This window comes from Phyllobates terribilis, unplaced genomic scaffold (assembly GCF_046119375.1).
Source record: "Phyllobates terribilis strain yellow unplaced genomic scaffold, ASM4611937v1 Scaffold_2__4_contigs__length_985480577, whole genome shotgun sequence".
Taxonomy (NCBI): Eukaryota; Metazoa; Chordata; class Amphibia; order Anura; family Dendrobatidae; genus Phyllobates; species Phyllobates terribilis.
In genome coordinates this window covers 103902656-103928640 of record NW_027362762.1, presented here as the reverse complement: position 1 = coordinate 103928640, position 25985 = coordinate 103902656, and the positions used below count along the sequence as shown (strand labels likewise).

The following is a 25985-nucleotide window of genomic DNA, read 5'->3' as shown; positions in this document are numbered from 1 at the left end:
GCGCCTTAATGTATTCAGGTTTTACCTCTTCCAGTTAATTCTGTTACTAACAAAAAGGGACATTTTCTGGTGTTTCTCCATTAAAAAATTAGTGATTTGAGTGTTCTATGTAGGTATGGGGTTAAAATAATATATAACGGGCAGAACCTAGTTCCTAAACATGTGAACAGAGCCTTAAAGAGTATGTATCACCAGTGTGCCGCTGCCCTATTTAACCCCTTCACCACCAGGCCATTTTCTGCTTTTTTTTCTTACCCTTCTTCTAAGAGGATTAACTTTTTTTTTTTTAATTTTCCGTCAGTATAGACGTATGAGGGCTTGTACTTTTGAACGACACCATGCATTTTACCATCTAGTGCACGGGAAAGCGGGAACATATTCCAAATGTGGTAAAATTTAAAAAAAAAAAAAAAAAAGTGCAATTCCAAAATAGTTAATAAGAAACGCAAAAAAACTATGTTCCCTATATGGCAAAACTGACCTGGTAATCTGATTCTCCAGGTCAGTACGAGTACGCAGATACCAAACATTAATAGTTTTTTTTTATTTTTTTTTATTTAAGTAGTGAAAAAAAAAAATTGTATGAAAAAAAGTTTGTGTGTTTGTCGCCATTTTCCGAGACCTGTAGAGTTTCATTTTTCAGGATGTGGGGCTGGGTGATCGCTTATTTTTATTTTTTGCACCCCGAGCTCACGTTTCCATCGATACCATGTGGGGGTAGATACAATGTTTTGATAGACTATATTTTATTGCAATGTTGCGGCAGCCCCCCAAAAAATAAATTCTAACGTTCTGATTTCTCTTTCTCGTTATGCTGTTTACATATCGGATTAATTTACTTTATATTTTGATCTGAACGCAGCGATACCCAATATGTGCATTTTATTTTTTTTACTTTATTTTCAATGGAGCAAAAAGTGGGGTGAGTTGAACTTGTGGGTTTTTTTTCATATTTTTTAAAACTTTTTTTCCCCCACTTCTTACTGTTTTTAATAGTTTCCTTAGGGGACTTGAAGCTGCGATTGTCTGTGCTACACATAGCAGTGCTTCAGCCCCGCTATGTATAATAAACATCATGATCTCATATGAACATCAGCCACAGGCCGGTGTTCACAGGAGATTCACAATTACAGACACACAGGGGTCTTCTGCAGACCCCCGGCTGTGATGCCAACCCATCGGCACCTCCCGATCACGTGACTGGGGCTTCCGGCTGGCGCGTGTTAAATCCCGCTGTCCGATTGCTAGCAAAAGTTCAGTTCAAACTTCTGGGTTGTGGGATCTCGGCATGGAAAGCGGGATACCACAATCCTCCATGGCCCACTTCAACGTTAAAGTGACATCTCGCTTTTTTTTAACTAAACCAGCACTGCTACATCTTATACTAAGCTGCTACCAAACAGAAACCGCTCTAATGAGGTCATTAATCAGAACCAGCTCAGTAAATGATGGAGCAGCGCTGGTTTAGTTCAAAGAGCGAGATCTCACTTTCATGTTGAAGAGGGATGTGGAGGATTGTTGGATTTTGCTCTGCATGACTGGATCCCACCATCCAGAAATTCGGACCTGACTTTTCCTGGAAGGTCAGCTCCTTTAGCGGCTATCAGGAACACTTCGCAGCATTTTTAATAATAATTTAGTAAAATCCTTTGTCTGTGGCCACCCATTGTTTTCTCAAATAAAAAGGGTAACCCCAGAAGAAGCTCCAGTACACTGAAACGTTTTCTCCAAGGCTATAATAAAAAGTGTTTTAGCACCCATATTCTGCCTGCAAAAATCCAAAAACACAAGTTGGCGGCCCCAGGAAAAGTACAGCAAGACTGACAAAACATGCTCTTTCATTGGCAGGATGTTTACTCACCCATCCTAATAGCAGAGAGGAGATCACTGCGGGCATCACTGGTGAGGCCAAGGAGCTGGGCACCATCGAGACGTTTTGCTTCTAACACTTTGGCGAAGTGCATCGGAGATGAAGAGAGAGATAGAACGGATGATGGTGGCCCTGGAGGTGCTGGAGGAGGCCCCGTAACAGCAGAAATGCTGAAGCCACCAGGAGGTGGAGAAGGTGCATATGGAGACCCAGATAATCCAGGAGATCCAGGGACTGGGTGCTGAAGTGGACTAACAAAAGCAGTCTGAGCTGAAGGAATGACTGGTGGGGCTGGGGGTGGTGATCCAGCAGGATAATATTCCATCATCTGGGCCGGCAGAACCCGTCTAAGAAAATATTTCAGATCATTAGCCTGGTATCTCCTATTTCTCTGATATGGTTTAGCCTTAAATATTGTGTTTTTATTTTGAAACCAAAAGTAACCCTTCTATTTAGAAGTAAATTGTTAATGTAAGCCATAAAAATCAAACAAATCTGCAGATAAACATGTGCTGTCATTAAGCTGCAATTCTGCATGAAACGCCACTACAAATATTTCTGGAAATGATTGATACAGTACAATAAAGTACATACCATGCAGCTTATATACGAGAATTGATGCAAGGTACAGGGGTTACGAACAAAGTTATAAACCTCTTCTTACTCAGTATCTATATTATCTGGGGAGTGTTGTGTGCACAATCTCCATTGTATCGTATGGCATGCAGCTTCATACTGCTCTCCCTGCCTTCAGCTTAAAAGGACTGACAGGGAGAAACCCATCACCAGCAGGAGGAAGGGAAGACAAGCTGAATATGCATCATAAAGGGTGTACTGAGATTTTGCAGTGAAAGACAAAGGACAGCAGTTTTAGATCGCTAATCTACCCAGATAGAACGCATGGTAGGGGTCACATGAAATTTGTCTGAGAAGCAGCCACTTTCCAACAATTGCAATGGCTTTAAAAAGATTATAGAAAAATGTGAGTAAATTGGTTGCTTCTTGATAATGGCTGAATAGTTTTTGTACAGTTGCATGGTCATAAAAGGAGCATCCAGGTTCAGAAAAAGAGGTCTTTATTTCAGATACAGCCCCACCATTGACCATGAGTTGTGGTACGGCAGCTCGGCGCCATTCACTTCAATGGGGCCAAGTTGCAATACCAGACAACCCATAAACAGGTGTGGAGCGGTTTCTGAAGGAAAGCTGCCATGTTTTTCTAATCTCGGACAACTCCTTTAACAAGTCATCAAATTTACACACACTTCCCGATAAAGTATTGAGTATGCCTCCCTCCACAAAGCATAGTTCATCATGGGAGATGTACACTGTATAATGGAAACAGGGATTAATATAGCTGACAACTTAAAAAAAGTACATCAAACAAGAACAGAGGCACACAAGAGCCTCTACATTATAATGTAACAATAGCCTTTGCATCAATATTTGGCAGAGTTGAGCAAAAAGATTAGCAAGACCATGAACCGGCAGCCATATCGGTAGGTGATAGCAATCAGAATTCTGCAAACCACCTTCTACCTGTTGGCATCCCGGTGCATGTTCCGATTAGTAGGCCTGGAGCGACATTGGGGTGTGTCGCACTACGACAACGACGTTGTGGTGGGCCCACTAATCAGAACAGATGCTAGGGATGCCGGCAAGAGGTTTGTAGAGTGCTGGTCCAAAATGCCGATGTGTCCGATTGACTAAGGTTCTGTGAATGTTTTTGCCACACTCTACTATCCAGGCAAAAAAAAAAAATGCTGAACAGCAGCTTTTAATCAGATTGGTTTCAAAAAGGAGCATTACCTGCACTCAGTAGAAGTTAGGGGAGGTGGATGAGGCCCATCCATAGTCGGTGGTGGTGGTGGCGGCGGTTGTTGTGGTCTACTCAGTGTTCCATGCCTTAGCGTGCCAGTGGAGGATCTGTAATCATGTTCGTGAACTTGATTGATGCCTACATGATGCAGCGACTCTCCTGATCCGACGTAAGTTGGGGTCATGGCATGTTGGTGAATGGAGTGGTTTGGGGTTGCAGGAAAGGAGTATTCCGTCAAATCCGATACATGAGACCTGAGGACAGAAAATAAAAAAATTAGATGCCACTAGCTAGGGATATGAACAATGACATTTTCATGCTAGAAGGGTAAAAAAAAAAAAAAAAAATCACAACACGTAGTCATTTAGCTTTATATGGGAAATATAACATCACGCTGTCAGCCCATTAGTGAAATTAATTCATTTAGTAAACTCCGTAACATGCCATCACGGAGGATAGAACTGATGAAGCTTATACAGATAGTGGATTTAATCATGGTCGTCTGTAGCCCTAAGTTTCAGCGTATGTCATGTTTGCGGAAGCATTCCCATAGGTAAAGTCTGATATTTCCTAAGGGGTCCGCCGTTACCGCAGCATGACAGGAGGAAAGGGAGGAAAAAAAGAAAACGACACTAGTTGTCTGTCATACATAGTCAGCTTTTGTTGGCACGAGCTCTAGAGAAAACCGTTCTATCTACTGTGACTTAAGCCGCCATACACTGGAGATATCAGACAACAGCTCTAAGTAACTTGGGGTTCGTTTAAAACGATGTCAGACAAGTGTTTGTACAGGACGAGAATCGGGAATAAAATGGTTGAATAGCGATGGTCACATGGATCTTCTGTCTGTGTGAACACCGTGCACGGAGCGCAATTGTGCTCAATTTCCAAATCCCATAAGTGCTAATTATTTGGAACACACAAATTTTGTGGTAAAATGTTCGATAATAAATTTCTCACTTTTATATGAACAGCAGCATTTGCAATAACAGCGATGAATGATGTGAATCAGATATGTCCTCGTTCCAATGCTCCAAACTACTACTGAGCCATTATCGCAGAACACCATCATCCAATCACTGACTGCCATACCCATTTAGTATTTTTGTCGGTCAAATCACTAAACGAGCGAACAATCTCCGCTTACGGTATATATACCAAATTGCAACTTTATAGTTCATGTTTGGTCTCTAGAGGCGGTCATTCACCAATTGACCCCTGCCTTGATCTATGACCTGGGTGGGATTTTATTCATGGGGTGCAAAAATTCTCATTTAATAAGAGTATCTTTCCAAATATTGTCACACGCCTGACACAAAAGAAAAAGGATAATGAAGTCTCTACTGATGTTTGCCTTTAGTTGTAGTTTCTGCTAGTTTGTGTCATGAAGCGACATCAATTGTCGGTAGGAAATGGATAAATTGGCCTCTTTTTAGCAGTCTGAAATCTACAGGGTGGGCCATTTATATGGATACACCTAAATAAAATGGGAATGGTTGGTGATATCAACTTCCTGTTTGTGGCACATTAGTATATGGGAGGGGGAAAACTGAGGAAACTGAGTTTTTCCAACAAGATGGTGCACCACCACATTATGGGTGTCAGGTCCGAGCATTCCTACATGAACAGTTTCCTGGAAAGTGGATTGGTCGTCGTGGGCCAGGTGAATGGCCACCAAGGTCTCCCGATCTGACCTCCTTAGACTTTTATCGTTGGGGTCATCTGAAGGTAATTGTCTATGTTGTGAAGATACGAGATGTGCAGCATCTGAAACAACGGATACTGGAAGCCTGTGCTAGCATTTCTTCTGCTGTGTTGCTATCAGTGTGTCAAGAGTGGGAGAAGAGGGTTGCATTGACAATCCAACACAATGGGCAGCACTTTGAACACATTTTATAAGTGGTCATAAACTTATAAAAAACTCCTGAAAAAATAAAGTTAAGTTAAAACCAAGCACACCATTGTGTTTCTTACGAAATTCTCAATAAGTCTGATGTGTCACATGACCCTCTTCCCATTGAAAAAAATAAAGTTGGATCCAAAATGGCTGACTTCAAAATGGCCACCATGGTCACCACCCATCTGGAAAAGTTTTCCCCCTCCCATATACTAATGTGCCACAAACAGGAAGTTGGTATCACCAACCATTCCCATTTAATTTAGGTGTATCCATATAAATGGCCCACCCTGTATAGTGTATGGGCAGCTTTAGGAGAGAGGTCTTGCCCATTCTGTGACTAAGACCATCACTAAGAAACCAGAGATAACGCAGCATTGCATAGGGTGAACTATCCAGTGATACCAATTTCCTACATCATCCCAAAATTCGGCATTTATTCATTCATTCATTTATTCAAATTCGGTTTGCAAGTGCACAGGTGGGCACATTGGTGCACTTGCAGTCTATGGCTTCTCTTTGCTTCTTCCCAAAAATGCTGCCCCTACTTCTTGATGGACAGTAGAGAACCAAGGGGACGTTGTGTAGTAGAGCGATGAAGTGGGCATTGGAGAGGTTTTACCCTACCTCTTGCTTTTTAGTGAAAGGTTTACTGACAGATTCCCTTTAAGCAATATTAATGGTGGAATAGAGCCACATGTTAGTATTTTATCGTAAAAGTACCCAAAATTATTCTCACTCTGGGGCAGTTTTATTAAAAGTCCAAAATAAAATAAATAACGCACTGCATTGCAACCTTACAATAAAGATGAGGCGGATTGTTGGACACCAGTCTAAATAAAAAATAAAAAAAAGACGGAGTAAATTGGGCCAAATATATTAAAATGTGCGTGCCTCTTAATACATTTGGTGCATTCTGGACAGTTTTAAAGTCAGAAAATATTTAAAAAAAAAAAAAAGCAAAAAACACAGATTTGCCAAAAAATTTGACATTTTCTGACTCCAGTCTCAATAAATGCCTAAAAAGATGTGGAGTCCACTCCGTTTTTGACAAACTGGTCCATACAAAGTCAGAAATCATGGAGAAATGTTCCATTTATTAAAAACTAGGCTAACTGAAAACGTTCAAATTTTCATGCGTATGATGTAATAAAAAGTAAATATTTACACAAATTGTAACACTTACAAGTTGCAGTGCAAACTGCAATTTTATGGAGATCCGTTTTCAACAAAAACTAATTAACAACATGTGGGCCACTGTCTATTAATCTGCGGATAAGGGACTACTTTAATGATATATATATATATATATATATATATATATATATATATATATGAAGCAACTGAAAATATGTCATATTCTAGGTTCTTCAAAGTAGCCACCTTTTGCTTTGATGACTGCTTTGCACACTCTTGGCATTCTCTTGATGAGCTTCAAGAGGTAATCACCGGAAATGGTCTTCCAACAATCTTGAAGGAGTTCCCAGAGATGCTTAGCACTTGTTGGCCTTTTTGTCTTCACTCTGCGGTCCAGCTCACCCCAAACCATCTCGATTGGGTTCAGGTCTGGTGAATGTGGAGGCCAGGTCATCTGGTGTAGCACCCCATCACTCTCCCTCTTGGTCAAATAGCCCTTACACAGCCTGGAGGTGTGTTTGGGGTCATTGTCCTGTTGAAAAATAAATGATGGTCCAACTAAATGCAAACCGGATGGAATAGCATGCTGCTGCAAGATGCTGTGGTAGCCATGCTGGTTCAGCATGCCTTCAATTTTGAATAAATCCCCAACAGTGTCACCAGCAAAGCACCCCCACACCATCACACCTCCTACTCCATGTTTCACGGTGGGAACCAGGCATGTAGAGTCCATCCGTTCACCTTTTCTGCGTCGCACAAAGACACGGTGGTTGGAACCAAAGATCTCAAATTTGGACTCATCAGACCAAAGCACAGATTTCCACTGGTCTAATGTCCATTCCTTGTGTTCTTTAGCCCAAACAAGTCTCTTCTGCTTGTTGCCTGTCCTTAGCAGTGGTTTCCTAGCAGCTATTTTACCATGAAGGCCTGCTGCACAAAGTCTCCTCTTAATAGTTGTTGTAGAGATGTGTCTGCTGCTAGAACTCTGTGTGGCATTGACCTGGTCTCTAATCTGAGCTGCTGTTAACCTGCGATTTCTGAGGCTGGAGACTCGGATAAACTTATCCTCAGAAGCAGAGGTGACTCTTGGTCTTCCTTTCCTGGGGCGGTCCTCATGTGAGCCAGTTTCTTTGTAGCGCTTGATGGTTTTTGCAACTGCACTTGGGGACACTTTCAAAGTTTGCCCAATTTTTCGCACTGACTGACCTTCATTTCTTAAAGTAATGATGGCCACTCGTTTTTCTTTACTTAGAATTTGTATTATGGCAAGAAAAAAGCAGCTAACAGCCTATTCAGTAGGACTATCAGCTGTGTATCCACTTGACTTCTGCACAACACAACTGATGGTCCCAACCCCATTTATAAGGCAAGAAATCCCACTTATTAAACCTGACAGGGCAAGTGAAAACCATTTAAGGTGACTACCTCTTGAAGCTCATCAAGAGAATGCCAAGAGTGTGCAAAGCAGTCATCAAAGCAAAAGGTGGCTACTTTGAAGAACCTAGAATATAAGATATATTTTCAGTTGTTTCACACTTTTTTGTTAAGTATATAATTCCACATGTGTTAATTCATAGTTTTGATGCCTTCAGTGTGAATGTACAATTTTCAAACTCATGAAAATACAGAAAAATCTTTAAATGAGGTGTGTCTAAACTTTTGGTCTGTACAGTATATACATATACAGTACATACACATTGCTCAAAAAAATAAAGGGAACATTTAAACAACAGAATATAACTCCAAGTAAATCAAACTTCTGTGAAATCAAACTGTCCACTTAGGAAGCAACACTGATTGACAATCAATTTCACATGCTGTTGTGCAAATGGAATAGACAATAGATGGAAATTATTGGCAATTATCAAGACACCCTCAATAAAGGAGTGGTTCTGCAGGTGGGGACACAGACCACATCTCAGTACCAATGCTTTCTGGCTGATGTTTTGGTCACTTTTGAATGTTGGTTGTGCTTTCACACTCGTGGTAGCATGAGACGGACTCTACAACCCACAGAAGTTGCTCAGGTAGAGCAGCTCATCCAGAATGGCACATCAATGCGAGCTGTGGCAAGACAGTTTACTGTGTCTGTCAGCGTAGTGTCCAGAGGCTGGAGGCGCTACCAGGAGACAGGCCAGTACACCAGGAGACGTGGAGGGCAACAACCCAGCAGCAGGACCGCTACCTCCGCCTTTGTGCAAGGAGGAACACTGCCAGAGTCCTGCAAAATGACCTCCAGCAGGCCACAAATGAGCATGTGTCTGCACAAACGGTTAGAAACCGACTCCATGCGGATGGTATGAGGGCCCGACGTCCACAGATGGGGGTTGTGCTCACAGCCCAACATCGTGCAGGACGCTTGGCATTTGCCACAGAGCAACAGGATTGGCAAAGTCGCCACTGGCACCCTGTGCTCTTCACAGATGAAAGCAGGTTCACACTGATCACATGTGACAGACGTGACAGTCTGGAAACGCCGTGGAAAGCGATCTGCTGCCTGCAACATCCTTCAGCATGACCGGTTTGGCAGTGGGTCAGTAATGGTGTGGGGTGGCATTTCTTTGGAGGGCCGCACAGCCCTCTATGTGGTCGCCAGAGGTAGCCTGACTGCCATTAGGTATCGAGAGGAGATCCTCAGACCCCTTGTGAGACCATATGCTGGTGCGGTTGGTCCTGGGTTCCTCCTAATGCAGGACAATGCTAGACCTCATGTGGATGGAGTGTGTCAGCAGTTCCTGCAAGATGAAGGCATTGAAGCTATGGACTGGCCCGCCCGTTCCCCAGACCTGAATCCGATTGAGCACATCTGGGACATCATGTCTCGCTCCATCCACCAACATCACGTTGCACCACAGACTGTCCAGGAGTTGGCGGATGCTTTAGTCCAGGTCTGGGAGGAGATCCCACAGGAGACCATCCGCAACCTCATCAGGAGCATGCCCAGGCGTTGTAGGGAGGTCATACAGGCACGTGGAGGCTACACACACAATACTGAGCCTCATTTTGACTTGTTTTAAGGACATTATATCAAAGTTGGATCAGCCTGTAGTGTGTTTTTCCACTTTAATTTTGGGGGTGATTACAAATCCAGGCCTCCATTGGTTAATAAATTTAATTTCCATTGATGATTTTTGTGTGATTTTGTTGTCAGCACATTCAACTTTGTACAGAACAAAGTATTCAATGAGAATATTTCATTCATTCAGATCTATGATGTGTTATTTGAGTGTTCCCTTTATTATTTTTTGAGCAGTGTATATATATTTCCTTATTTGTGCAAACCATGCAAACTCCACTAGCGCCACCACACTACAGGCAGAAGTCCAATGCAATGAAATAAATGCAACTAACCCTTCTCCTATTTTGTCTCCAGTAAATGTTCACATTGAGTTTCTCTGGAGGAGCCTGAACCACCATGATGCCACCAGATAGTCAATCCTTCGGTGCGTATCACAGGCATGGTGATCTGGAGGTGCTTGCACTTTAGCTACAGACTATGCTCACTTGTTGACTGCTAATTATTTAAAATAAAGTCTTGTAATTTAAATCTAGCGCCCATGAATGAAAGCCTGTCCTGATCAGGGCGCACAAATATCAGCAAGCAGATAGCCAGGAGCATACAACATGGCAGAGATGTGCACTAAATACTTGCTATGGGGGCAGAAGTCCACGTGTGCTGCCAATTCTCTAAAAGCTGATAAGAGCAAAATAATTTTCTGCCATATAATTTGGTTACATGGATTATCAAGTATTAAGGGAGTTCTCATTTCAGTAAAGCGGTCAATCAGGTATTCCTACCACTGCTCCACTCCCGACGGTTGTGACTAGACCAGGGACATCATGTCAACATCACGTTACGCTGAGCTCCATGCATGCACCACTGAGCGCAATAAATGGACAGAGTGGTGACATCAGTGCTGTAGCCAGACAGTCACTGAGCTCGATGATCGGACAGAGTGGTGACATCAGTGCTCTAGCCAGCCAGTCACTAAGCTCGATGACCGGACAGAGTGGTGACATCAGTGCTCTAGCCAGCCAGTCACTGAGGTCGATGACTGGATAGAGTGGTGACATCAGTGCTCTAGCCAGCCAGTCACTGAGCTCGATGACGGGATAGAGTGGTGACATCAGTGCTGTAGCCAGCCAGTCACTGAGCTCGATGACGGGATAGAGTGGTGACATCAGTGCTCTAGCCAGCCAGTCACTGAGGTCGATGACGGAATAGAGTGGTGACATCAGTGCTCTAGCCAGCCAGTCACTGAGGTCGATGACGGGATAGAGTGGTGACATCAGTGCTCCAGCCAGCCAGTCACTGAGCTCGATGACGGGATAGAGTGGTGACATCAGTGCTCTAGCCAGCCAGTCACTGAGCTCGATGACGGGATAGAGTGGTGACATCAGTGCTCTAGCCAGCCAGTCACTGAGCTCGATGACGGGATAGAGTGGTGACATCAGTGCTCTAGCCAGCCAGTCACTGAGCTCGATGACGGGATAGAGTGGTGACATCAGTGCTCTAGCCAGCCAGTCACTGAGCTCGAAGACTGGATAGAGTGGTGACATCAGTGCTCTAGCCAGCCAGTCACTGAGGTCGATGACGGGATAGAGTGGTGACATTAGTGCTCTAGCCAGCCAGTCACTGAGGTCGATGACGGGATAGAGTGGTGACATTCGTGCTCTAGCCAGCCAGTCACTGAGCTCGAAGACTGGATAGAGTGGTGACATCAGTGCTCTAGCCAGCCAGTCACTGAGGTCGATGACGGGATAGAGTGGTGACATTCGTGCTCTAGCCAGCCAGTCACTGAGCTCGATGACGGGATAGAGTGGTGAAATGCACTGTTGACATGATGTTACCGCTATAGGGAGCTGATGTGGGATGAAAAATTAAACAGCAGGAATATTGATCGCGAGCAAGCATATGTGCAAACAAATTGCAGATTCAAGAAATCCTAAAGTTAATACAAAAAATGTATATCTAAATAAGCAACATAAAAAATAAATAAAAAATACAAAATTATATATAATCAATCAAATCACATAAAAAAGTGATCCAATTGATGGGACCAGTCATTAGATAGCAGTCATTTAAAACAGCACAGTGCAATGCTAAGATACGGCGGAGATATGACAGAGTTACAGACAGACCTAGTGTCTGGGGACATGGATCCCTCGGAGGACGCTGCTTGGTATACGTTTGGAGACAGCCTGTTGTCAGGCCTGAGCTCTTTGTCATAGGCCATAATGTTCCACTCCTGACGTCTGTTCCTGGCTTTCCTGACCTTTTTCACTTCGCGAGTCGTGCCGTCCACGCGCTTCTGTTCCTGAGACAAGAAAATTAAATGGGGTCAAATAAAACTGAATTAATAATGTTAATAGTCAGTCAGTACAGCACATAAATGGTAAATGTATAGAATGAATACACTGCCCCATGGTTACTCTTACGGTGCGCGTACCACACCTGTGCGGGTGCGCGTACCACACCTGTGCTGGTGCCTCATGCTGGGTGGGTGCGCGTACCACACCTGTGCTGGTGCCTCATGCTGGGTGGGTGCGCGTACCACACCTGTGCTGGTGCCTCATGCTGGGTGGGCGCGCGTACCACACCTGTGCTGGTGTCTCACTGCAGGGGGGGTACACCATGTCTACGCTGGAGCCTCATACGTTGGGTGGGCAGACACACCACGCCATTCCAAGTTTTGCTATGGGCCCCTCGGTCACTTGTTATGCCTTTTATGCCCTTAGAACCAGCTCATTGTCTATGGCCCTATATGACAGCCAGTCTGGGGTACAGTCACAGAAGGTGCCTTCGGCTGCCTCATTACTGTAATGTGTGCACTTAATGCTTGACTCCCTATTATGTCCTTTAGCTTTCTGGAAAACACACAAAACAATAAATCCGTGGGGAGAAAACCATCCATCCGCGTTCTGACCATCTCTACCTTCTGTCGTCTTTTCTCTTTCCTTTTATCTTCTGTGTCTTGCAACATCTTCTCCTTCCAAAGGTCAAAGAAATAGGAAGGATCGGTGTAAAACTTCAAGCCGTCCTTTCTGTCATCCCTGACAGCACAAAAGTGAAAAAAAAGGACGTTAATTACAAGACTCCCAGGGGAGCTGGCGACATACAGAAATACAAGAGGTTTCTGCTAGAATGATTTTTCCATTCAGGAATCGCTGTCCCTATTCTAGAAGCCCATATCTGAGGACTTGTAGCCATCGCTGGCGTCAGTCAGACATCACTTCTCCATAGGTGACAATGTCGCGTACCTGTATGGGGAGAGGATATTGAGGGGCGGTGGCTTGTCGCAGGTGTTGTAGAGGTCAGTGATTGGATGGGGAATGCTGTTTTTGGAGACCACTTGCTGATCTTGGATGGTTGAACTCTTGAAAGCCTTTCGCATGTTGATATCTTGTAGAGAAACTAGAATTATAAAAAAAACAAGAGCAAAGATTAATTAAAGAAATATCATAGCTGCTCCAAGGGTATGTCCCTACGGGCGAGGAAGAGGACACAGCCGACACGCTCCTCTAGTGTCAACTACCTAAGGAGAAACCAGACATCCAGGCACGGGGCAAGTGTCTATAAGCACTACAGACCCACAATAGCCAGCTAACAAAGGTCTATGCTTTTCTTAAAGTGAATGTCCACCACGTAGCAGTCTAACATAGGTGGCTCTTTGCTGTAGAGCTTGTAAGTGCTGCTCTGAGGTTGGCCGGATTGAAAAGCAGCTTCAGTGCCCCTGTGCTCTTCCGATGCTGCAGAGGCAAAAACACTTCTGCTACCAGCATGGGAGAATTGAGGAGTCCGGGACGGCGGTGCAACCATGCTGCCGATCCAGACTGTCAGTCATTCAGGAGCGCACCACTACCGGCAGGCAGGTAGCCGAGAATGACAGTCTCCCCCCCCCCCCCCCCCCATACACGGTATACATCCAGCCACTGCAAATAGCTGATCAGAGGGGTCGCCACGTGTCGGACCCCCACCGATTTAATATTGATGATCTGGAAAACCACCTTTCACAAACATCGTACACTTTATTTCCAGCGTTTATTTTGTTGAACAGGTTACTAAAGATGGGTCAATACCAAGTATAGTTAATTTAACAAAAAAAAAAAACAGGTCTTTTTAAATTCCATCCTCGCACATTTAATACACTGCAATACTTTAATACTGCAGTGTACCATATCCGTTACTGTAAATCTGTTTAGATACAAGTGGGGCGATTGGCAAAAATACCTCCCTCTATTTAACCACTTATATGACATAATCAAGAGTGCAATCTAAGGGTTAACCAGCTGGGATCAGAGCAGTCTCTAATCCTGACCACTGCAGCGGTATAATACAGCTGGTGTGAGCACGGCTCCAGAACCTGCGTCATTACTACACAGTTTAAGTATGGTGACTTATGGTAGTTACATAGTTCCCACTACAAAGGTGCAAGGTGGGACGTGGTTAATTGTATCCACACCTTCCGACAAAAGAATCATATAGCTACAGGAAGTAGCATTGATACATGGGTAGAAAACCTTCATCCAATCATGTGTCGCCTAAAACGACTGCATTTAAAATAGAAGCAAAATATCTGAATACAGTGGCTCAGTGGTTAGCACTGTTGCTGTGAGGCACTGGGGTCCTGTGTTCAAATCCCACCAAGGACAACATCTGCAAGGAGTTTGTATGTTCTCCCAGTGTTTGTGTGAGTTTCCTCCGGGTTCTCCGGTTTCCTCCCACACTCCAAAGACATCCTGATAGGGAATCTAGATTGTGAGCTCCGATGGGGACAGTTATGATGACTGTAGGCACTGCGGAATATGATGACGCTATACAAGTATAATAAATAATTACCAGTCTCTCATAAAATTTGATTCAGTCCTATTCTGGGGATTAGGCAATATTCAAATCCATGGTGTCGCAGCCTTTCAAACCCTCGGAGTGCAACGCCAATGACTGCACATGGTCTTGTACCGTCGCCACCTTACTCATTCTATATGCGATTGTTTCCTTCTCCGCTTCCTATCAGTAACATCCGTCTGGCCTTTGTATATAGTGAGTGAGGCAGACTTGCCAGTGGGGCTTCTTTCACCTACTAATTCCATTTCACAGCTTGAAGCCTCTCCAGAAATCGTACTCACCTTCCTTTCCGCAGATGCTAGTCTACCCCGCTGCTAATCTATGATCCGCACTCATGAATTGCTTCTATCGGACACAGATTTCACAGCCAATACCTTCCAGGATCACCCGCAGGGTACAACAACGCACAGACCATACATATTGTTCTACCTTCTCACAGGCTCAGCCCTGGTTCTCTCCATTAATATTTACTTTTCAACGAGCTCCACACTTCCTAATTAAAGAATAAAACCCCCTTCGTCTCCATCATTGCATTCAACACGGCAGATACTTTATCACTGTTTTGGGCAGAATGTTCAATGCTACCAAAAAAGAACTCAACCATCAACCGAAGATCCAAAGGTGTTAATCATTCATTACTCTGTACTAATTAAGTGGGACCCAGACAAGTAGCCCCTAAAATGTCAACCTATAAAAAACTTATTATTTCCATGTCTGTACTGATTAGGGGGGGCAATAGAGAAGAAGCCCCAAAAATTAAATAGACTAATAATATAACTCTTGCTTTTTAACCATGATGGTAATGATTACAGGGGGCTCTGGAGAAGCCCTTAAAATGTAAATGGAGTATAAAATAAAATGTTACGTTATTTTCATAACTGTACTTATTAGGAGGGCACTAGAGAAGAAGCTGCAGAGAACTACTGCTGCTATTGAGCTTAGAGGTCTTCCCACCAAATACATATATGTCAACTACCACAGTGTAAGAAATAAGAGTATAATCACCAGGCGTCCGACCCTTTGGACTCCCAGAGGTCCTTAAAATGGGGGTCCCAAAGTGACTTTTATTAAAGGAGCAGTAATTGCCATGCATGATCCCTGCTCCATTCACTTCTATGTGACTGGTAAAACGGCAATCCACCATAAAAGTGAATACAGCGGTTGTCAAGCTGCTTCCGTTACATTCTGGGACCCCTGTTCTCAGGATCAGTGGGGGTCTCAAGAGTTGGACACAATGCTATAAAACATTTATGTGCCTATTGCTGACCGTTTCCAATGCCGAGCAGTAAAGTTGTGAATTATTTCTAAGCTGTACCTCGGGATCAGTACAATATTATGTAAAGTAATGCATCATTTACAACTGGATTCGAACTTTATGTAAATTCTACAAATATAACTGCTCGGAGGTGGACATGCCCTTTAAAACAGAGCACAGCAGGGATTTAAAGAGACACAATGCAAATCATTACATCATAAATAACATGTGCAAGCCCCAGGCTGGAAGGGAACAGTGTTGTCTATGTGCAAAACTTCCAACATTCTGCATTTATATGAACCACAACGATGTGGGAGAGACAAACTGAAAGATGGAAGTGCCATAAATGCAGTTCCTGAGAGTGCAGCGCGTGGGGGGAGGAAGCTTGGCTGCTCCGAATTAGTCTGATCAAGTTTTCATACCAATTCTAGAGCTACGGCAAGTTACAATATGTTGTCAGCCAATTAACATTTGATATAGGAACGGCAGGCTGGGCGTCCTAGGAAGACGGCGGCGATCCCCTGCTAGGAGGCAGCTGCTGCCGGGTAATTAATAGCATTTGTGTAATGCACTTCCAATAGAGCGGCTTCTGTGCCGTCACCCACCCTCTTCCACTGTTGAATCCAGCTGGGTGACTTTGACAGCGAGCCGATCAATTCTGTCTTGAAGAGAATTTGCTCTGATGTAGAAAGTATTCGCCTCATTAAACAACTCGCCAAATATGTCTTCTGCATGTTTGCCTGCCGAGAGAGAGAAAATACGTCAACACGCGCTGGCAAGGAAAGACGATCTGACTGCTCAGACGAGGTCCACTCTTCCCCAAACATTACACCCGATCTGACTGCTCATAGAAGAGGTCTACACCTCCCCAAACAGTACACCCGATCTGACTGCTCATAGACTGGGTCTGCCCCCCCCCCAAACATTACACCCCATCTGACTGCTCATAGACCAGGTCTGCCCCTCCCCAAACATTACACCCCATCTGACTGCTCATAGAAGAGGTCTACACCTCCCCAAACATTACACCCCATCTGACTGCTCATAGACCAGGTCTGCCCCTCCCCAAACATTACACCCCATCTGGCTGCTAATTGGGGAGGTGTAGACCTAGTCTATGAGCAGTCAGATGGGGTGTAATGTTTGGGGACGGGCAGACCTGGTCTATGAGCAGTCAGATGGGGTGTACTGTTTGGGGAGGTGTAGACCTCGTCTAACAGTACACCCCATCTGACTGCTCATAGACGAGGTCTACACCTCCCCAAACAGTACACCCGATCTGACTGCTCACAGACCAGGTTTGCCCCTCCCCAAACATTACACCCCATCTGACTGCTCATAGACCAGGTCTGCCCCTCCCCAAACATTACACCCCATCTGACTGCTCAGACGAGGTCCACTCCTCCCCAAACATTACACCCCATCTGGCTGCTCATAGACGAGGTCTACACCTCCCCAAACAGTACACCCCATCTGACTGCTCATAGACCAGGTCTGCCCCTCCCCAAACATTACACCCCATCTGGCTGCTCATAGACCAGGTCTGCCCCTCCCCAAACATTACACCCGTTCCGACTGCTCATAGACGAGGTCTACACCTCCCCAAATACTACATCCGATCTGTTTGCTAATCGAGAAGGTCTACCCCTCACCTAACATTAATTTACACCTGATCAGACTGTTTACAGACAATATTCATGCCTCTTTCTTTTATTTCACAACCACAATTAGTGGACCACCCTTTAAGAGGGGTGTTCCTACAGCTTACCGACTCGGGGGGGGGGAGACTTACATGAGCGTCTGAGAACGCATGGCTATGATGCCATGCGCTGCTCAGATGCTGACATGAGCTGCTGCAGGGGAACAGGACACAGTGCTGGAGCAGATGGAGGGTGAGTATAAGTGTTCATTTTATGTGTGAAGTGATGGGGCCATACATACCAGGAAGATTGGGGGGAGATGGGGGGGTGCCATACATACCAGGATTGGGGGGGGTGAGAGGTGCCATACATACCAGGATTGGGGGTGGGGGGGGTGAGGGGTGCCATACATACCAGGATTGGGGGGGGGGTGAGGGGGGGGTGAGAGGTGCCATACATACCAGGATTGGGGGGGGGGGGGTGAGGGGTACCATACATACCAGGATTGAGGGGGGGGGGGGTGAGGGGTACCATACATACCAGGATTGAGGGGGGGGATGAGGGGTACCATACATGCCAGGATTGAGGGGGGGATGAGGGGTACCATACATGCCAGGATTGAGGGGGGGGATGAGGGGTACCATACATGCCAGGATTGAGGGGGGGATGAGGGGTACCATACATGCCAGGATTAAGGGGGGATGAGGAGTACCATACATACCAGGATTGAGGGGGGATGAGGGGTACCATACATACCAGGATTGAGGGGGGATGAGGGGTACCATACATACCAGGATTGAGGGGATGAGGGGTACCATACATACCAGGATTGAGGAGATGAGGGGTGCCATACATACCAGGATTGCGGATGAGGGGGCCATGCATACCAGGATGGCGAAATTTACCAATAGCTGCTGCATTTCCCACCCTAGGCTTATACTCAATCATATAATCAATAAGTTTTCCCAGTTTTTTTTTTGTAAATTTAGGTACCTCAGCTTATACTAGAGTATATACGGTAGTTAAAGTGCATCTGTCACTAGATTTCACAATACAAATTGCATACATTAAAACAGATCTCTAAGACCTGATGAGACTGGGATTTTTGCTATGTAAATCCATGTCAAAATAGCTATAATTGTTATAATAGTTTAGGAGTCCAACTAATGAATTAAATAGTCTCCAAGAACCCAGCCTGACAACTGCAGCTTATAGTGAGCAGTGTGAGATCTCAGCAGGGAGGAGGGACACTGAGGAGCAGTCAATCAGGCTGGGTGGCAAGATACTAAATAAATTTGGACTCCTGAGCCATTTCACTCATTACAGTGAAATTACATTACACTATTGTGTAAACTATCAAATGATTATGATTTTAAAGTAATTTTTACATACATCTTCAAAGTGAGCACATGAGAACTAATATCTAGTTAATGTATACACAGTGTATTATGAAATCTAGTGACAGGTCCGCTTTATTTAGATCAACTGCGATAATTATGACATATTGCAATGTACGGTCCGTACTTAGGCTGCTTAGTTGTCGGATGATGGCGGCAAGTGTATTATTGGTCACGCATTCCAGCTCACTGGTGATCCCATCCGGCACGGTTCCCCGGCAGAGGTGCCTGGGTTCGATGTTTCTCTTGACCAGCGGCATGGCTTAGCAACTATAGGAGAGAAAAAAAAAGTACTGTAAGTAACTAATGTGAACTTGATCAACACAGAAGCAATTGTCTGGTTAAATTGAAAGTGCCGTCCTCTAACCAAAGTGTTTCCACGGCTAGAATAGATTTTGGCTAAATCTCAGAAGTAGTTTATGGATCTATACAGAAATCATTACTTCAGTCCGTGTCTGGGGTGAGGGGGAACATGCAGTTGGTGAATCAGCAAGCTTCATCGAATATATATATATCTGAATAATGGAGGGAGTCTACAATATACCAGTGAAGCATTGGACCAAGAGCAGGAAACGCTCTGAAAATTTATAAAAATCGACAGTCATATTCTACTTTAAAAGGGAATCTGGCACCAGGTTTTTGCTATGTCATTTGAGATCGGCATGATGTAGGGGCAGATAGCCTGATTCCAGCAATGTGTCACTTTCTGGTCTGCTTGCTATCATTTTGATGCAATCACTTTTTTCTGCTGCAGAACCAACGGTTCTCTGAATGCTGAGCTCTCTATAACCCCACCCACATCACTGATTGGCAGCTTTCTGTATACAATCAGTGGTGTGGGCAGGGTTACACCGAGCAGTTGACTAGGAAGCACGAGACCCCTTGTCCTGTAATGATAATCTCCTGCTGATAAGACACTGATTGTATTGAAACAGCAGCACAGCTCAGCAAGTGATAGATTGCTGGAATTAGACTGTGCCTCTACATTATGCTGTGCTCGGATTACATATCAAAAGTCTGCTGACCGATTCACTTTAAATGGAAATCAGTGGGATAATTCATTCAGCCCGAACCACAGACCGCATAAATCATCTGACAGGTTCAGAGTCAAAATCGAAAATGTATCTTTCATTTGTGTCCTGAAGCTCATTACAGTTTGAGAAGTCCTGGTGTAGTAGATGCCCCTGAATGGCAATGAACATATCCCCAAGCTTCACATGCAAAAGCAAAATAAGCTTAATAATAAAGTTACCTTGTGGATTGAGTGCAGTTCCCACAATGCTAAACCCCACTGGTTATTAGACCGCCCTACTATCCATGATGTCAGCTGCAGACTCTGATGAGCAGTATGTTACTGACGACACCGCTCTTCAGAATCACCAGGTCTCGCTCAGTGTGACCCAGAAGCAGATGTTTGCAAAGAATAAAGTGGTGAACGAGGGAAAGCGTAGGAGAGTTTATTTAAATAAAGTATTGTGGGTTTTTTTGATTACTGGGTTAGTAATGGGGGTGTCTGATAGATACCTTCTCCATAACTAATCCCAGGGCTTGATGGCAGCTGTGTTCCCGCTCGCCAATGCACCAGGGCAAAGCGCCAGAATTGGAGCATCTCATCTGGGGCATCTGCGGGCTGGTATTTTTAGGCTGGGAAGGGCCCAATAACCTTGGGCCTTTCCAGCATATCAGCTCTCAGCTATCTGCTTTACCTTTGCTGGTTACCAAAAATGGTAGGGAACCCACATCAATTTTTTTAGTTAGATTAAAACATGTACAGTAAGTTACACGCGCACGGCACTAATCATATATCTCATGAATATCTGTTTATCTAATCATCTATTTACCCCATATCTATCTATATCTTTGTACATCTTTAACTTTTATTCCGCATTCTATTCCGGTACATGTCACACGGACGGCCAACAAAAAACCATACGGATAGCAAAATCGGACCATTTCATGTATACTTCTTTTTTTTTTTTAAAGCGGATGTGTGAAGGGGCCTAAGGAGCAATTTGGTGATTAACAATACATTTTCCAGCATGATTGAGACAATATCACAAAGCAAAAGTGATGACTAAGTGGCTCCGTGAACAAAACATTGACATTTTGGGTCCATGTCTAGGAAACGCTTTAGATCTCAATCTCTGATCTGCACAGAGACACGAAGCGGTGATTACACCAGACCTATGATTGTCAGGTGTCTAAGCAGCGCATCATCATAATACATTGCTTAAGTCACCTGACCACTGCAGCCCATCACAAGACGCAGCAGTTCAGCAGCTTGTGGAACAGTTACATCAATGCTTCTTGTCTCCGCACAGACCAACAGAGCATGTAAAAACCATGATAGGTGCAATATTTCTTTAAAGGGTTTTTCCAAACTACGAAAGTAATGGGATATCACTAGGATGTGCCAACAGACACTGTTAGAGAAGTTGACCCAAAACAATTACTGTAATGTAAAATAAAGACAGATCGTAGTCACCATCCCTCCTAGCTGCTGCTTCAATCTCAGTGGTCTGAATTTAGTAGTGACGTCACATCAACAGCTCACATCACCGCTGCAGCTAATCATTGAGCTCAGTGGCTCTGCCCCCATCGATATTGAGGTTTGTTGACACAAGGCAAGGTTTTAATACTAGATACTAAGATGGCCTCTATGATCTTTTGATCAACATAGTGTTAAACCAAGTCCCCCACATTATCTACATGTATTATTACTATTTATTCACTAAAGCGTATTAGCTCATTCTGTTTTTATCTTGGGTTTTGTCTGTTTAATGGCCGCTGTGTGAATGTGCAAATACACTTTACACTTTCTTTGCTTTTGAGCTCAGTGATTAGCTGCAGCGGTGCTGTGAGCTGTCAACGTGACATCACAGGAACAGAGGAGGGGAGCATGAGTACCATCTGTCCGTTTACTTCTGAAATACATTTTTCCTTGTTAAATGAGTTTTCCCACTTCTAAAAAAAAAAAAAAGTGGACCCCAAAACAATTCCTGTAATGTGAAAACCAGTGAATCCCACAAAGATTTTTCCTATAAAATACACTATAATCATGGAGGATGTACTGTTCGCTTGTCCAGAAATTAAGCATTTACGCCCTCCTCCTGTAGGTTAGCAGAGTAGTTTATGGTTTGGAAGGAGCCCATGCCTGGTTACGTGCGCATTCTCCTCCGCCGAACACCAACCAGATTAAAGTATTAGGAAAAGACGCTGACGTGTTAATCCTTTTCTTGAAGACACTTGTAGTGAACTTCTACAGAACCAGATGGTTCACAAGGGGGTCTCCAGAAGACAGGGGCTACACGCTCACTGGGTACACTTCTATGCCAGCTGTCTTTGATACCGAGTAGTTATACACAAATGGCTTTATTGGGATTAAAAAAAAAAAGCTCAACTAATTCCAATCAAGTCATCGCCAAATAGTAGAGGGGAAAAAAAAAAAAAAACTGCTAATAACTACTGTACTTAGCGAAGCTTACGAGACCATGCCCTTCAGAAGCTGAATTCTACAAAGGCTTTTCCTTAAAGAGGAATTCACTAGGCGTTGTGTCAACTAAATGGGTTCGAGATGGTTTCTAGAAATCTAGAATTCAGGAATTCTAAAATGATGCAGCGTCCCAGTGACCTGTATGTGTTATAGATGTCCGATAGATACAGGAGCCACATGTGATCTGCAGGGGTCCCCAACTGGCCTGGGAAAAAGGCCATCACCTGAGCATCAAGGAGAAGAATGGAAGGGGATTTAGCAGTGCACATTTCTAAAGGAAGCAGCTGGGCTACCAAGGACCCTTCTGATCACCAGGGCTGTGGAGTTGGAGTCGTGGAGTCGGAATGAGAAGCACCGACTAACAATATATAATAAATTGGGTACAGTAATTCAATGCAGTTTGTGGGGAATATTTTTTCAGAAGAATTTGGGAAAGTTATGAAATGTCCTATAAATGTCTGTCCTATCCCTGATCTATGGGTCTAGACTTTTAGCTGAGATGAATCTGTGCTGCAGTAAATTTATCACTTAAACATGAGCCATGTATGAGGGAGTAGGAGTTGTGGAGTCAGTGTCATGGAAATTGAGGAGTCGGAGGTTTGGCTTACCGACTCCACAGCCCTGCCGATCACGGAGGTCAATCTTTAAGGCCGGTGATCCTGGTGTTGCACTGTTTTGGGTACCCATCAGCCTGATGGAGGCCCCTATGATTGCAACACTGTAGATATTCAGTTTAAATTGCACCTGTCGGCAGAAAAAAAACCCGCTATTAACTTGCAGATATGGGGTCAATCTACAGGTTAATAGTGTTACTAACCTGCCCGGCGCCTGCACTTAGCCTAACGCTGCCGGGAGAAAATTAACTTTAATCCCCCGGGCATTGTTCCGATTTCAGTCACGGTGGCGGTGTCTGTGCCGGTTCATTCATCGCTCTGATAACCAGCCCTAACTGACAGCCGGACACAATGCAGAGCCAGTGTCAGTCACGACCAGGGGCGCGGTTACAGCCGCCGAACTGTATACTCAGAGCAGTGACAGAACCAGCATCGGGGCCGCCCCAGTGACTGAAAACGGAACGCTGCTGGGGGGGAAAAAAGCTCATTTTCTCCCCGCAGTGCTCAGCTATGTGCAGGTTAATAATGCCATTAACCTGCAGATTAACAGATTCAAAAGTTTTATTTTTTTTTTAATCACTGCACTTCCCCTAAAACTGCAATAGAAAGTCATCAAAGTACAGCTTAAAAACAAGTCTTCTTACAGTTGCATTGTCAGAAAAATAAAATGCTACAGGTCTCAGAAAATTTTTATTTTCTTACCAATTTCTGAATTTTCTCACTAATTGGTATTGCCATAATCATACAGACCTGGAGAATCATGTAAGTATGTTAAAACAAAAACAAACAATCTTGAATAAAAATGTAAGAATTGGGGTTTTTTTTCCGCTTTTTGCTGAAATTACAGTTTAAAAAATTATATATATATATATTACATTTGTGAATTATTTATGCAACGAAAAACTCTAGCCCTATTCCTAACCCCATCCCTAAACATTAGGTCTACTCTAAACCTATCCCTATTTCGGATTAGATAGTGTAAATACATAAAAGCAGCTCTTCTAGCAATGAATGAAGACATTACTGAATAATGTGGAGCAGCGCTCTTCTTCAGTCGTCTCAGTCACTGCTTATGCAGAGTGCAGCAGTCAAGATGAGCTCGTCATCGGCTGATTCGCTCTGCATGGGCAGCAACTGAGATGGCAAATTTCACTTTACTATACAAACCCATGTTACCTGCTGCTCTGCATAAGCAGCTCCAAACAGTCACTCACGGCACCGCTTCAAGACGAAGTGGCACTTTCAGAGTGATCATTTACATGGGAGGCAAAATTTTGTGCTTCCAATATACTTTGGCACCAGAGGCAACCATTACCCCATAGAAAACTATGGGATCAGTTCTGGCATTGGCTTCCCTCTGGTGCTTCAGTACCTCACAGGAAGTAACAATAGAAAAACAATGGATTTTGGATAAATCACTTACATGAAAATTATATTGTACATTTAATAGTAAGTCTCCGGCAGACACCGGCCAGTGGTGACAGCACAACTCGGTATATCAGCAATGAGCACACAGGAAGCGCAGGTCAGGCAGGTGCATAGACGATGTTCTGATAACCGCCGGTTACCATGGTGATAACGTCACGAAAGGACTACAAATTATGGGCTTGATTCAATGGTGCACACCTGTTCTATCAGAACACAGAGCGATAACACTTTACAATCACTTCAGAGACTGGAAATAAAAAATAAAAAACAATAAAAAACATGAGAATAAAAGTTAGAAGACAAGAGTTTGTTTTTGTTTCAGTTGCAAAGGAGCACTAAAAAAGAAAAAAAATCGGCTCAGTCATTAGGTTTTTGTTACCTAATCTGGGAGCAGCATGACAGAAACAAATGATTCCAGAGATGCATCTTATTGGGCTGCTTGCTGTAGTTTTGATAAAATCATGTGTTGTCAGCAGATCACTAGAGGATTAGTAAACCTGCTGCCAGGTAGTCCTCCATATTCATGAGCTTTGTAACCCCGGCAGCTTTCTGCCTATGCACAGTGTACACAGAAAGCAGCCAATCAGTGATGTGGGTGGAGCTATAATACCCAGCTCAGCAGTCAAAAAACTACTATATCTGCAGCAGAAAAAAACTGTGATTTTATCAAAACTACAGCAAGGAGCCAAATAAGTGATACATCACTGGAATCAGGGTCTCTGTCCCTACATTATGCTCTTCTCAGATGAGGGAAGCAAAAACTTGCAGCTTGATTGATTTTACCACTCCATGGAGGAGAGTATTTCTCGACAAGGACAGGATTGAATCCCACCACTTCGCCAATTCCGGTTCTCCCAGTTAGGCCATTCAGAGGGTCGTGTTTTTTGCATACAAAATAAAACGAATTCAAGTTGAAACCATTTTTGGTTCCATGTGTTCAGTTTTACCATCAATGTGGCATCTGTGTTTTACTTACTGTATATGGGGGAAAAAAAAAAAAAAAAGGAATCTACAATAAGATTCTGGGAACATGATGGGCTCCACAATTAAGTACTAAAGTTTCATTCATAAGTCTCCAGCTGAATAAAGAATGGACACTCCACCGATGTCTGATTGAAAGAGTCACCTCCCTCATCGTGTCATCATTGAACTACATCACCCAGCATGCCCAGAGGCCGGCTATTACTCCATCAATATCTATATATTATTCAGCATGTGCTTCCAAGTTTCGCATGCATTATTTATGGGCTCTGTACATTCATCTGGACTTGTCTTAGAAATGTATAAGGCGAGCGCTTTACTTCTTACGACATTTATCTAATAACTGAAATCGTTCAATAGCAATGGAATTTATAAATGTGCAAAATCTTAACGTATAAGTCTTAGGTTTTTTTTTTTTCATAAAGCAATAGTACACATGAAAATAAGCAACTGTGTAATAAATCTCAGAGAAATCTGCTTCCTTCTCCCATGATCATTCATTCTCACTTCATGGTTTTTCCATTACGGAGATAGAAGATGGCTTTTGGTGCTTTTAAGGTTCTATGGAAGAAAAGGGAGGAGCCAGAGAAAGTCAGACATCCTACAGC

At 43.7% G+C, this 25985-nt stretch overlaps 1 protein-coding gene across 5 annotated transcripts in view; it reads right to left on the bottom strand.

The window, feature by feature from the left end:
- WASF3 (WASP family member 3) overlaps positions 1–25985 on the bottom strand; it is a 45215-nt gene that overhangs the window by 6760 nt on the left and 12470 nt on the right. For 3 of the 5 annotated variants that reach the window (XM_073662461.1, XM_073662460.1, XM_073662459.1), the window contains exons 2-8: positions 18989–19131; positions 16430–16564; positions 12985–13138; positions 12660–12777; positions 11866–12041; positions 3680–3943; positions 1862–2217 (exon numbers count right to left, since the gene is read on the bottom strand). In XM_073662461.1, coding sequence (XP_073518562.1) covers positions 1862–2217; positions 3680–3943; positions 11866–12041; positions 12660–12777; positions 12985–13138; positions 16430–16564; positions 18989–19121 — 1336 coding nt within the window. In that variant the 5' untranslated portion in view covers positions 19122–19131. Of the gene's footprint in view, positions 1–1861; positions 2218–3679; positions 3944–11865; positions 12042–12659; positions 12778–12984; positions 13139–16429; positions 16565–18988; positions 19132–22962; positions 23074–24391; positions 24644–25985 lie in introns of those variants that run through there. The other 2 variants (XM_073662462.1, XM_073662463.1) reach the window with 2 other exon arrangements.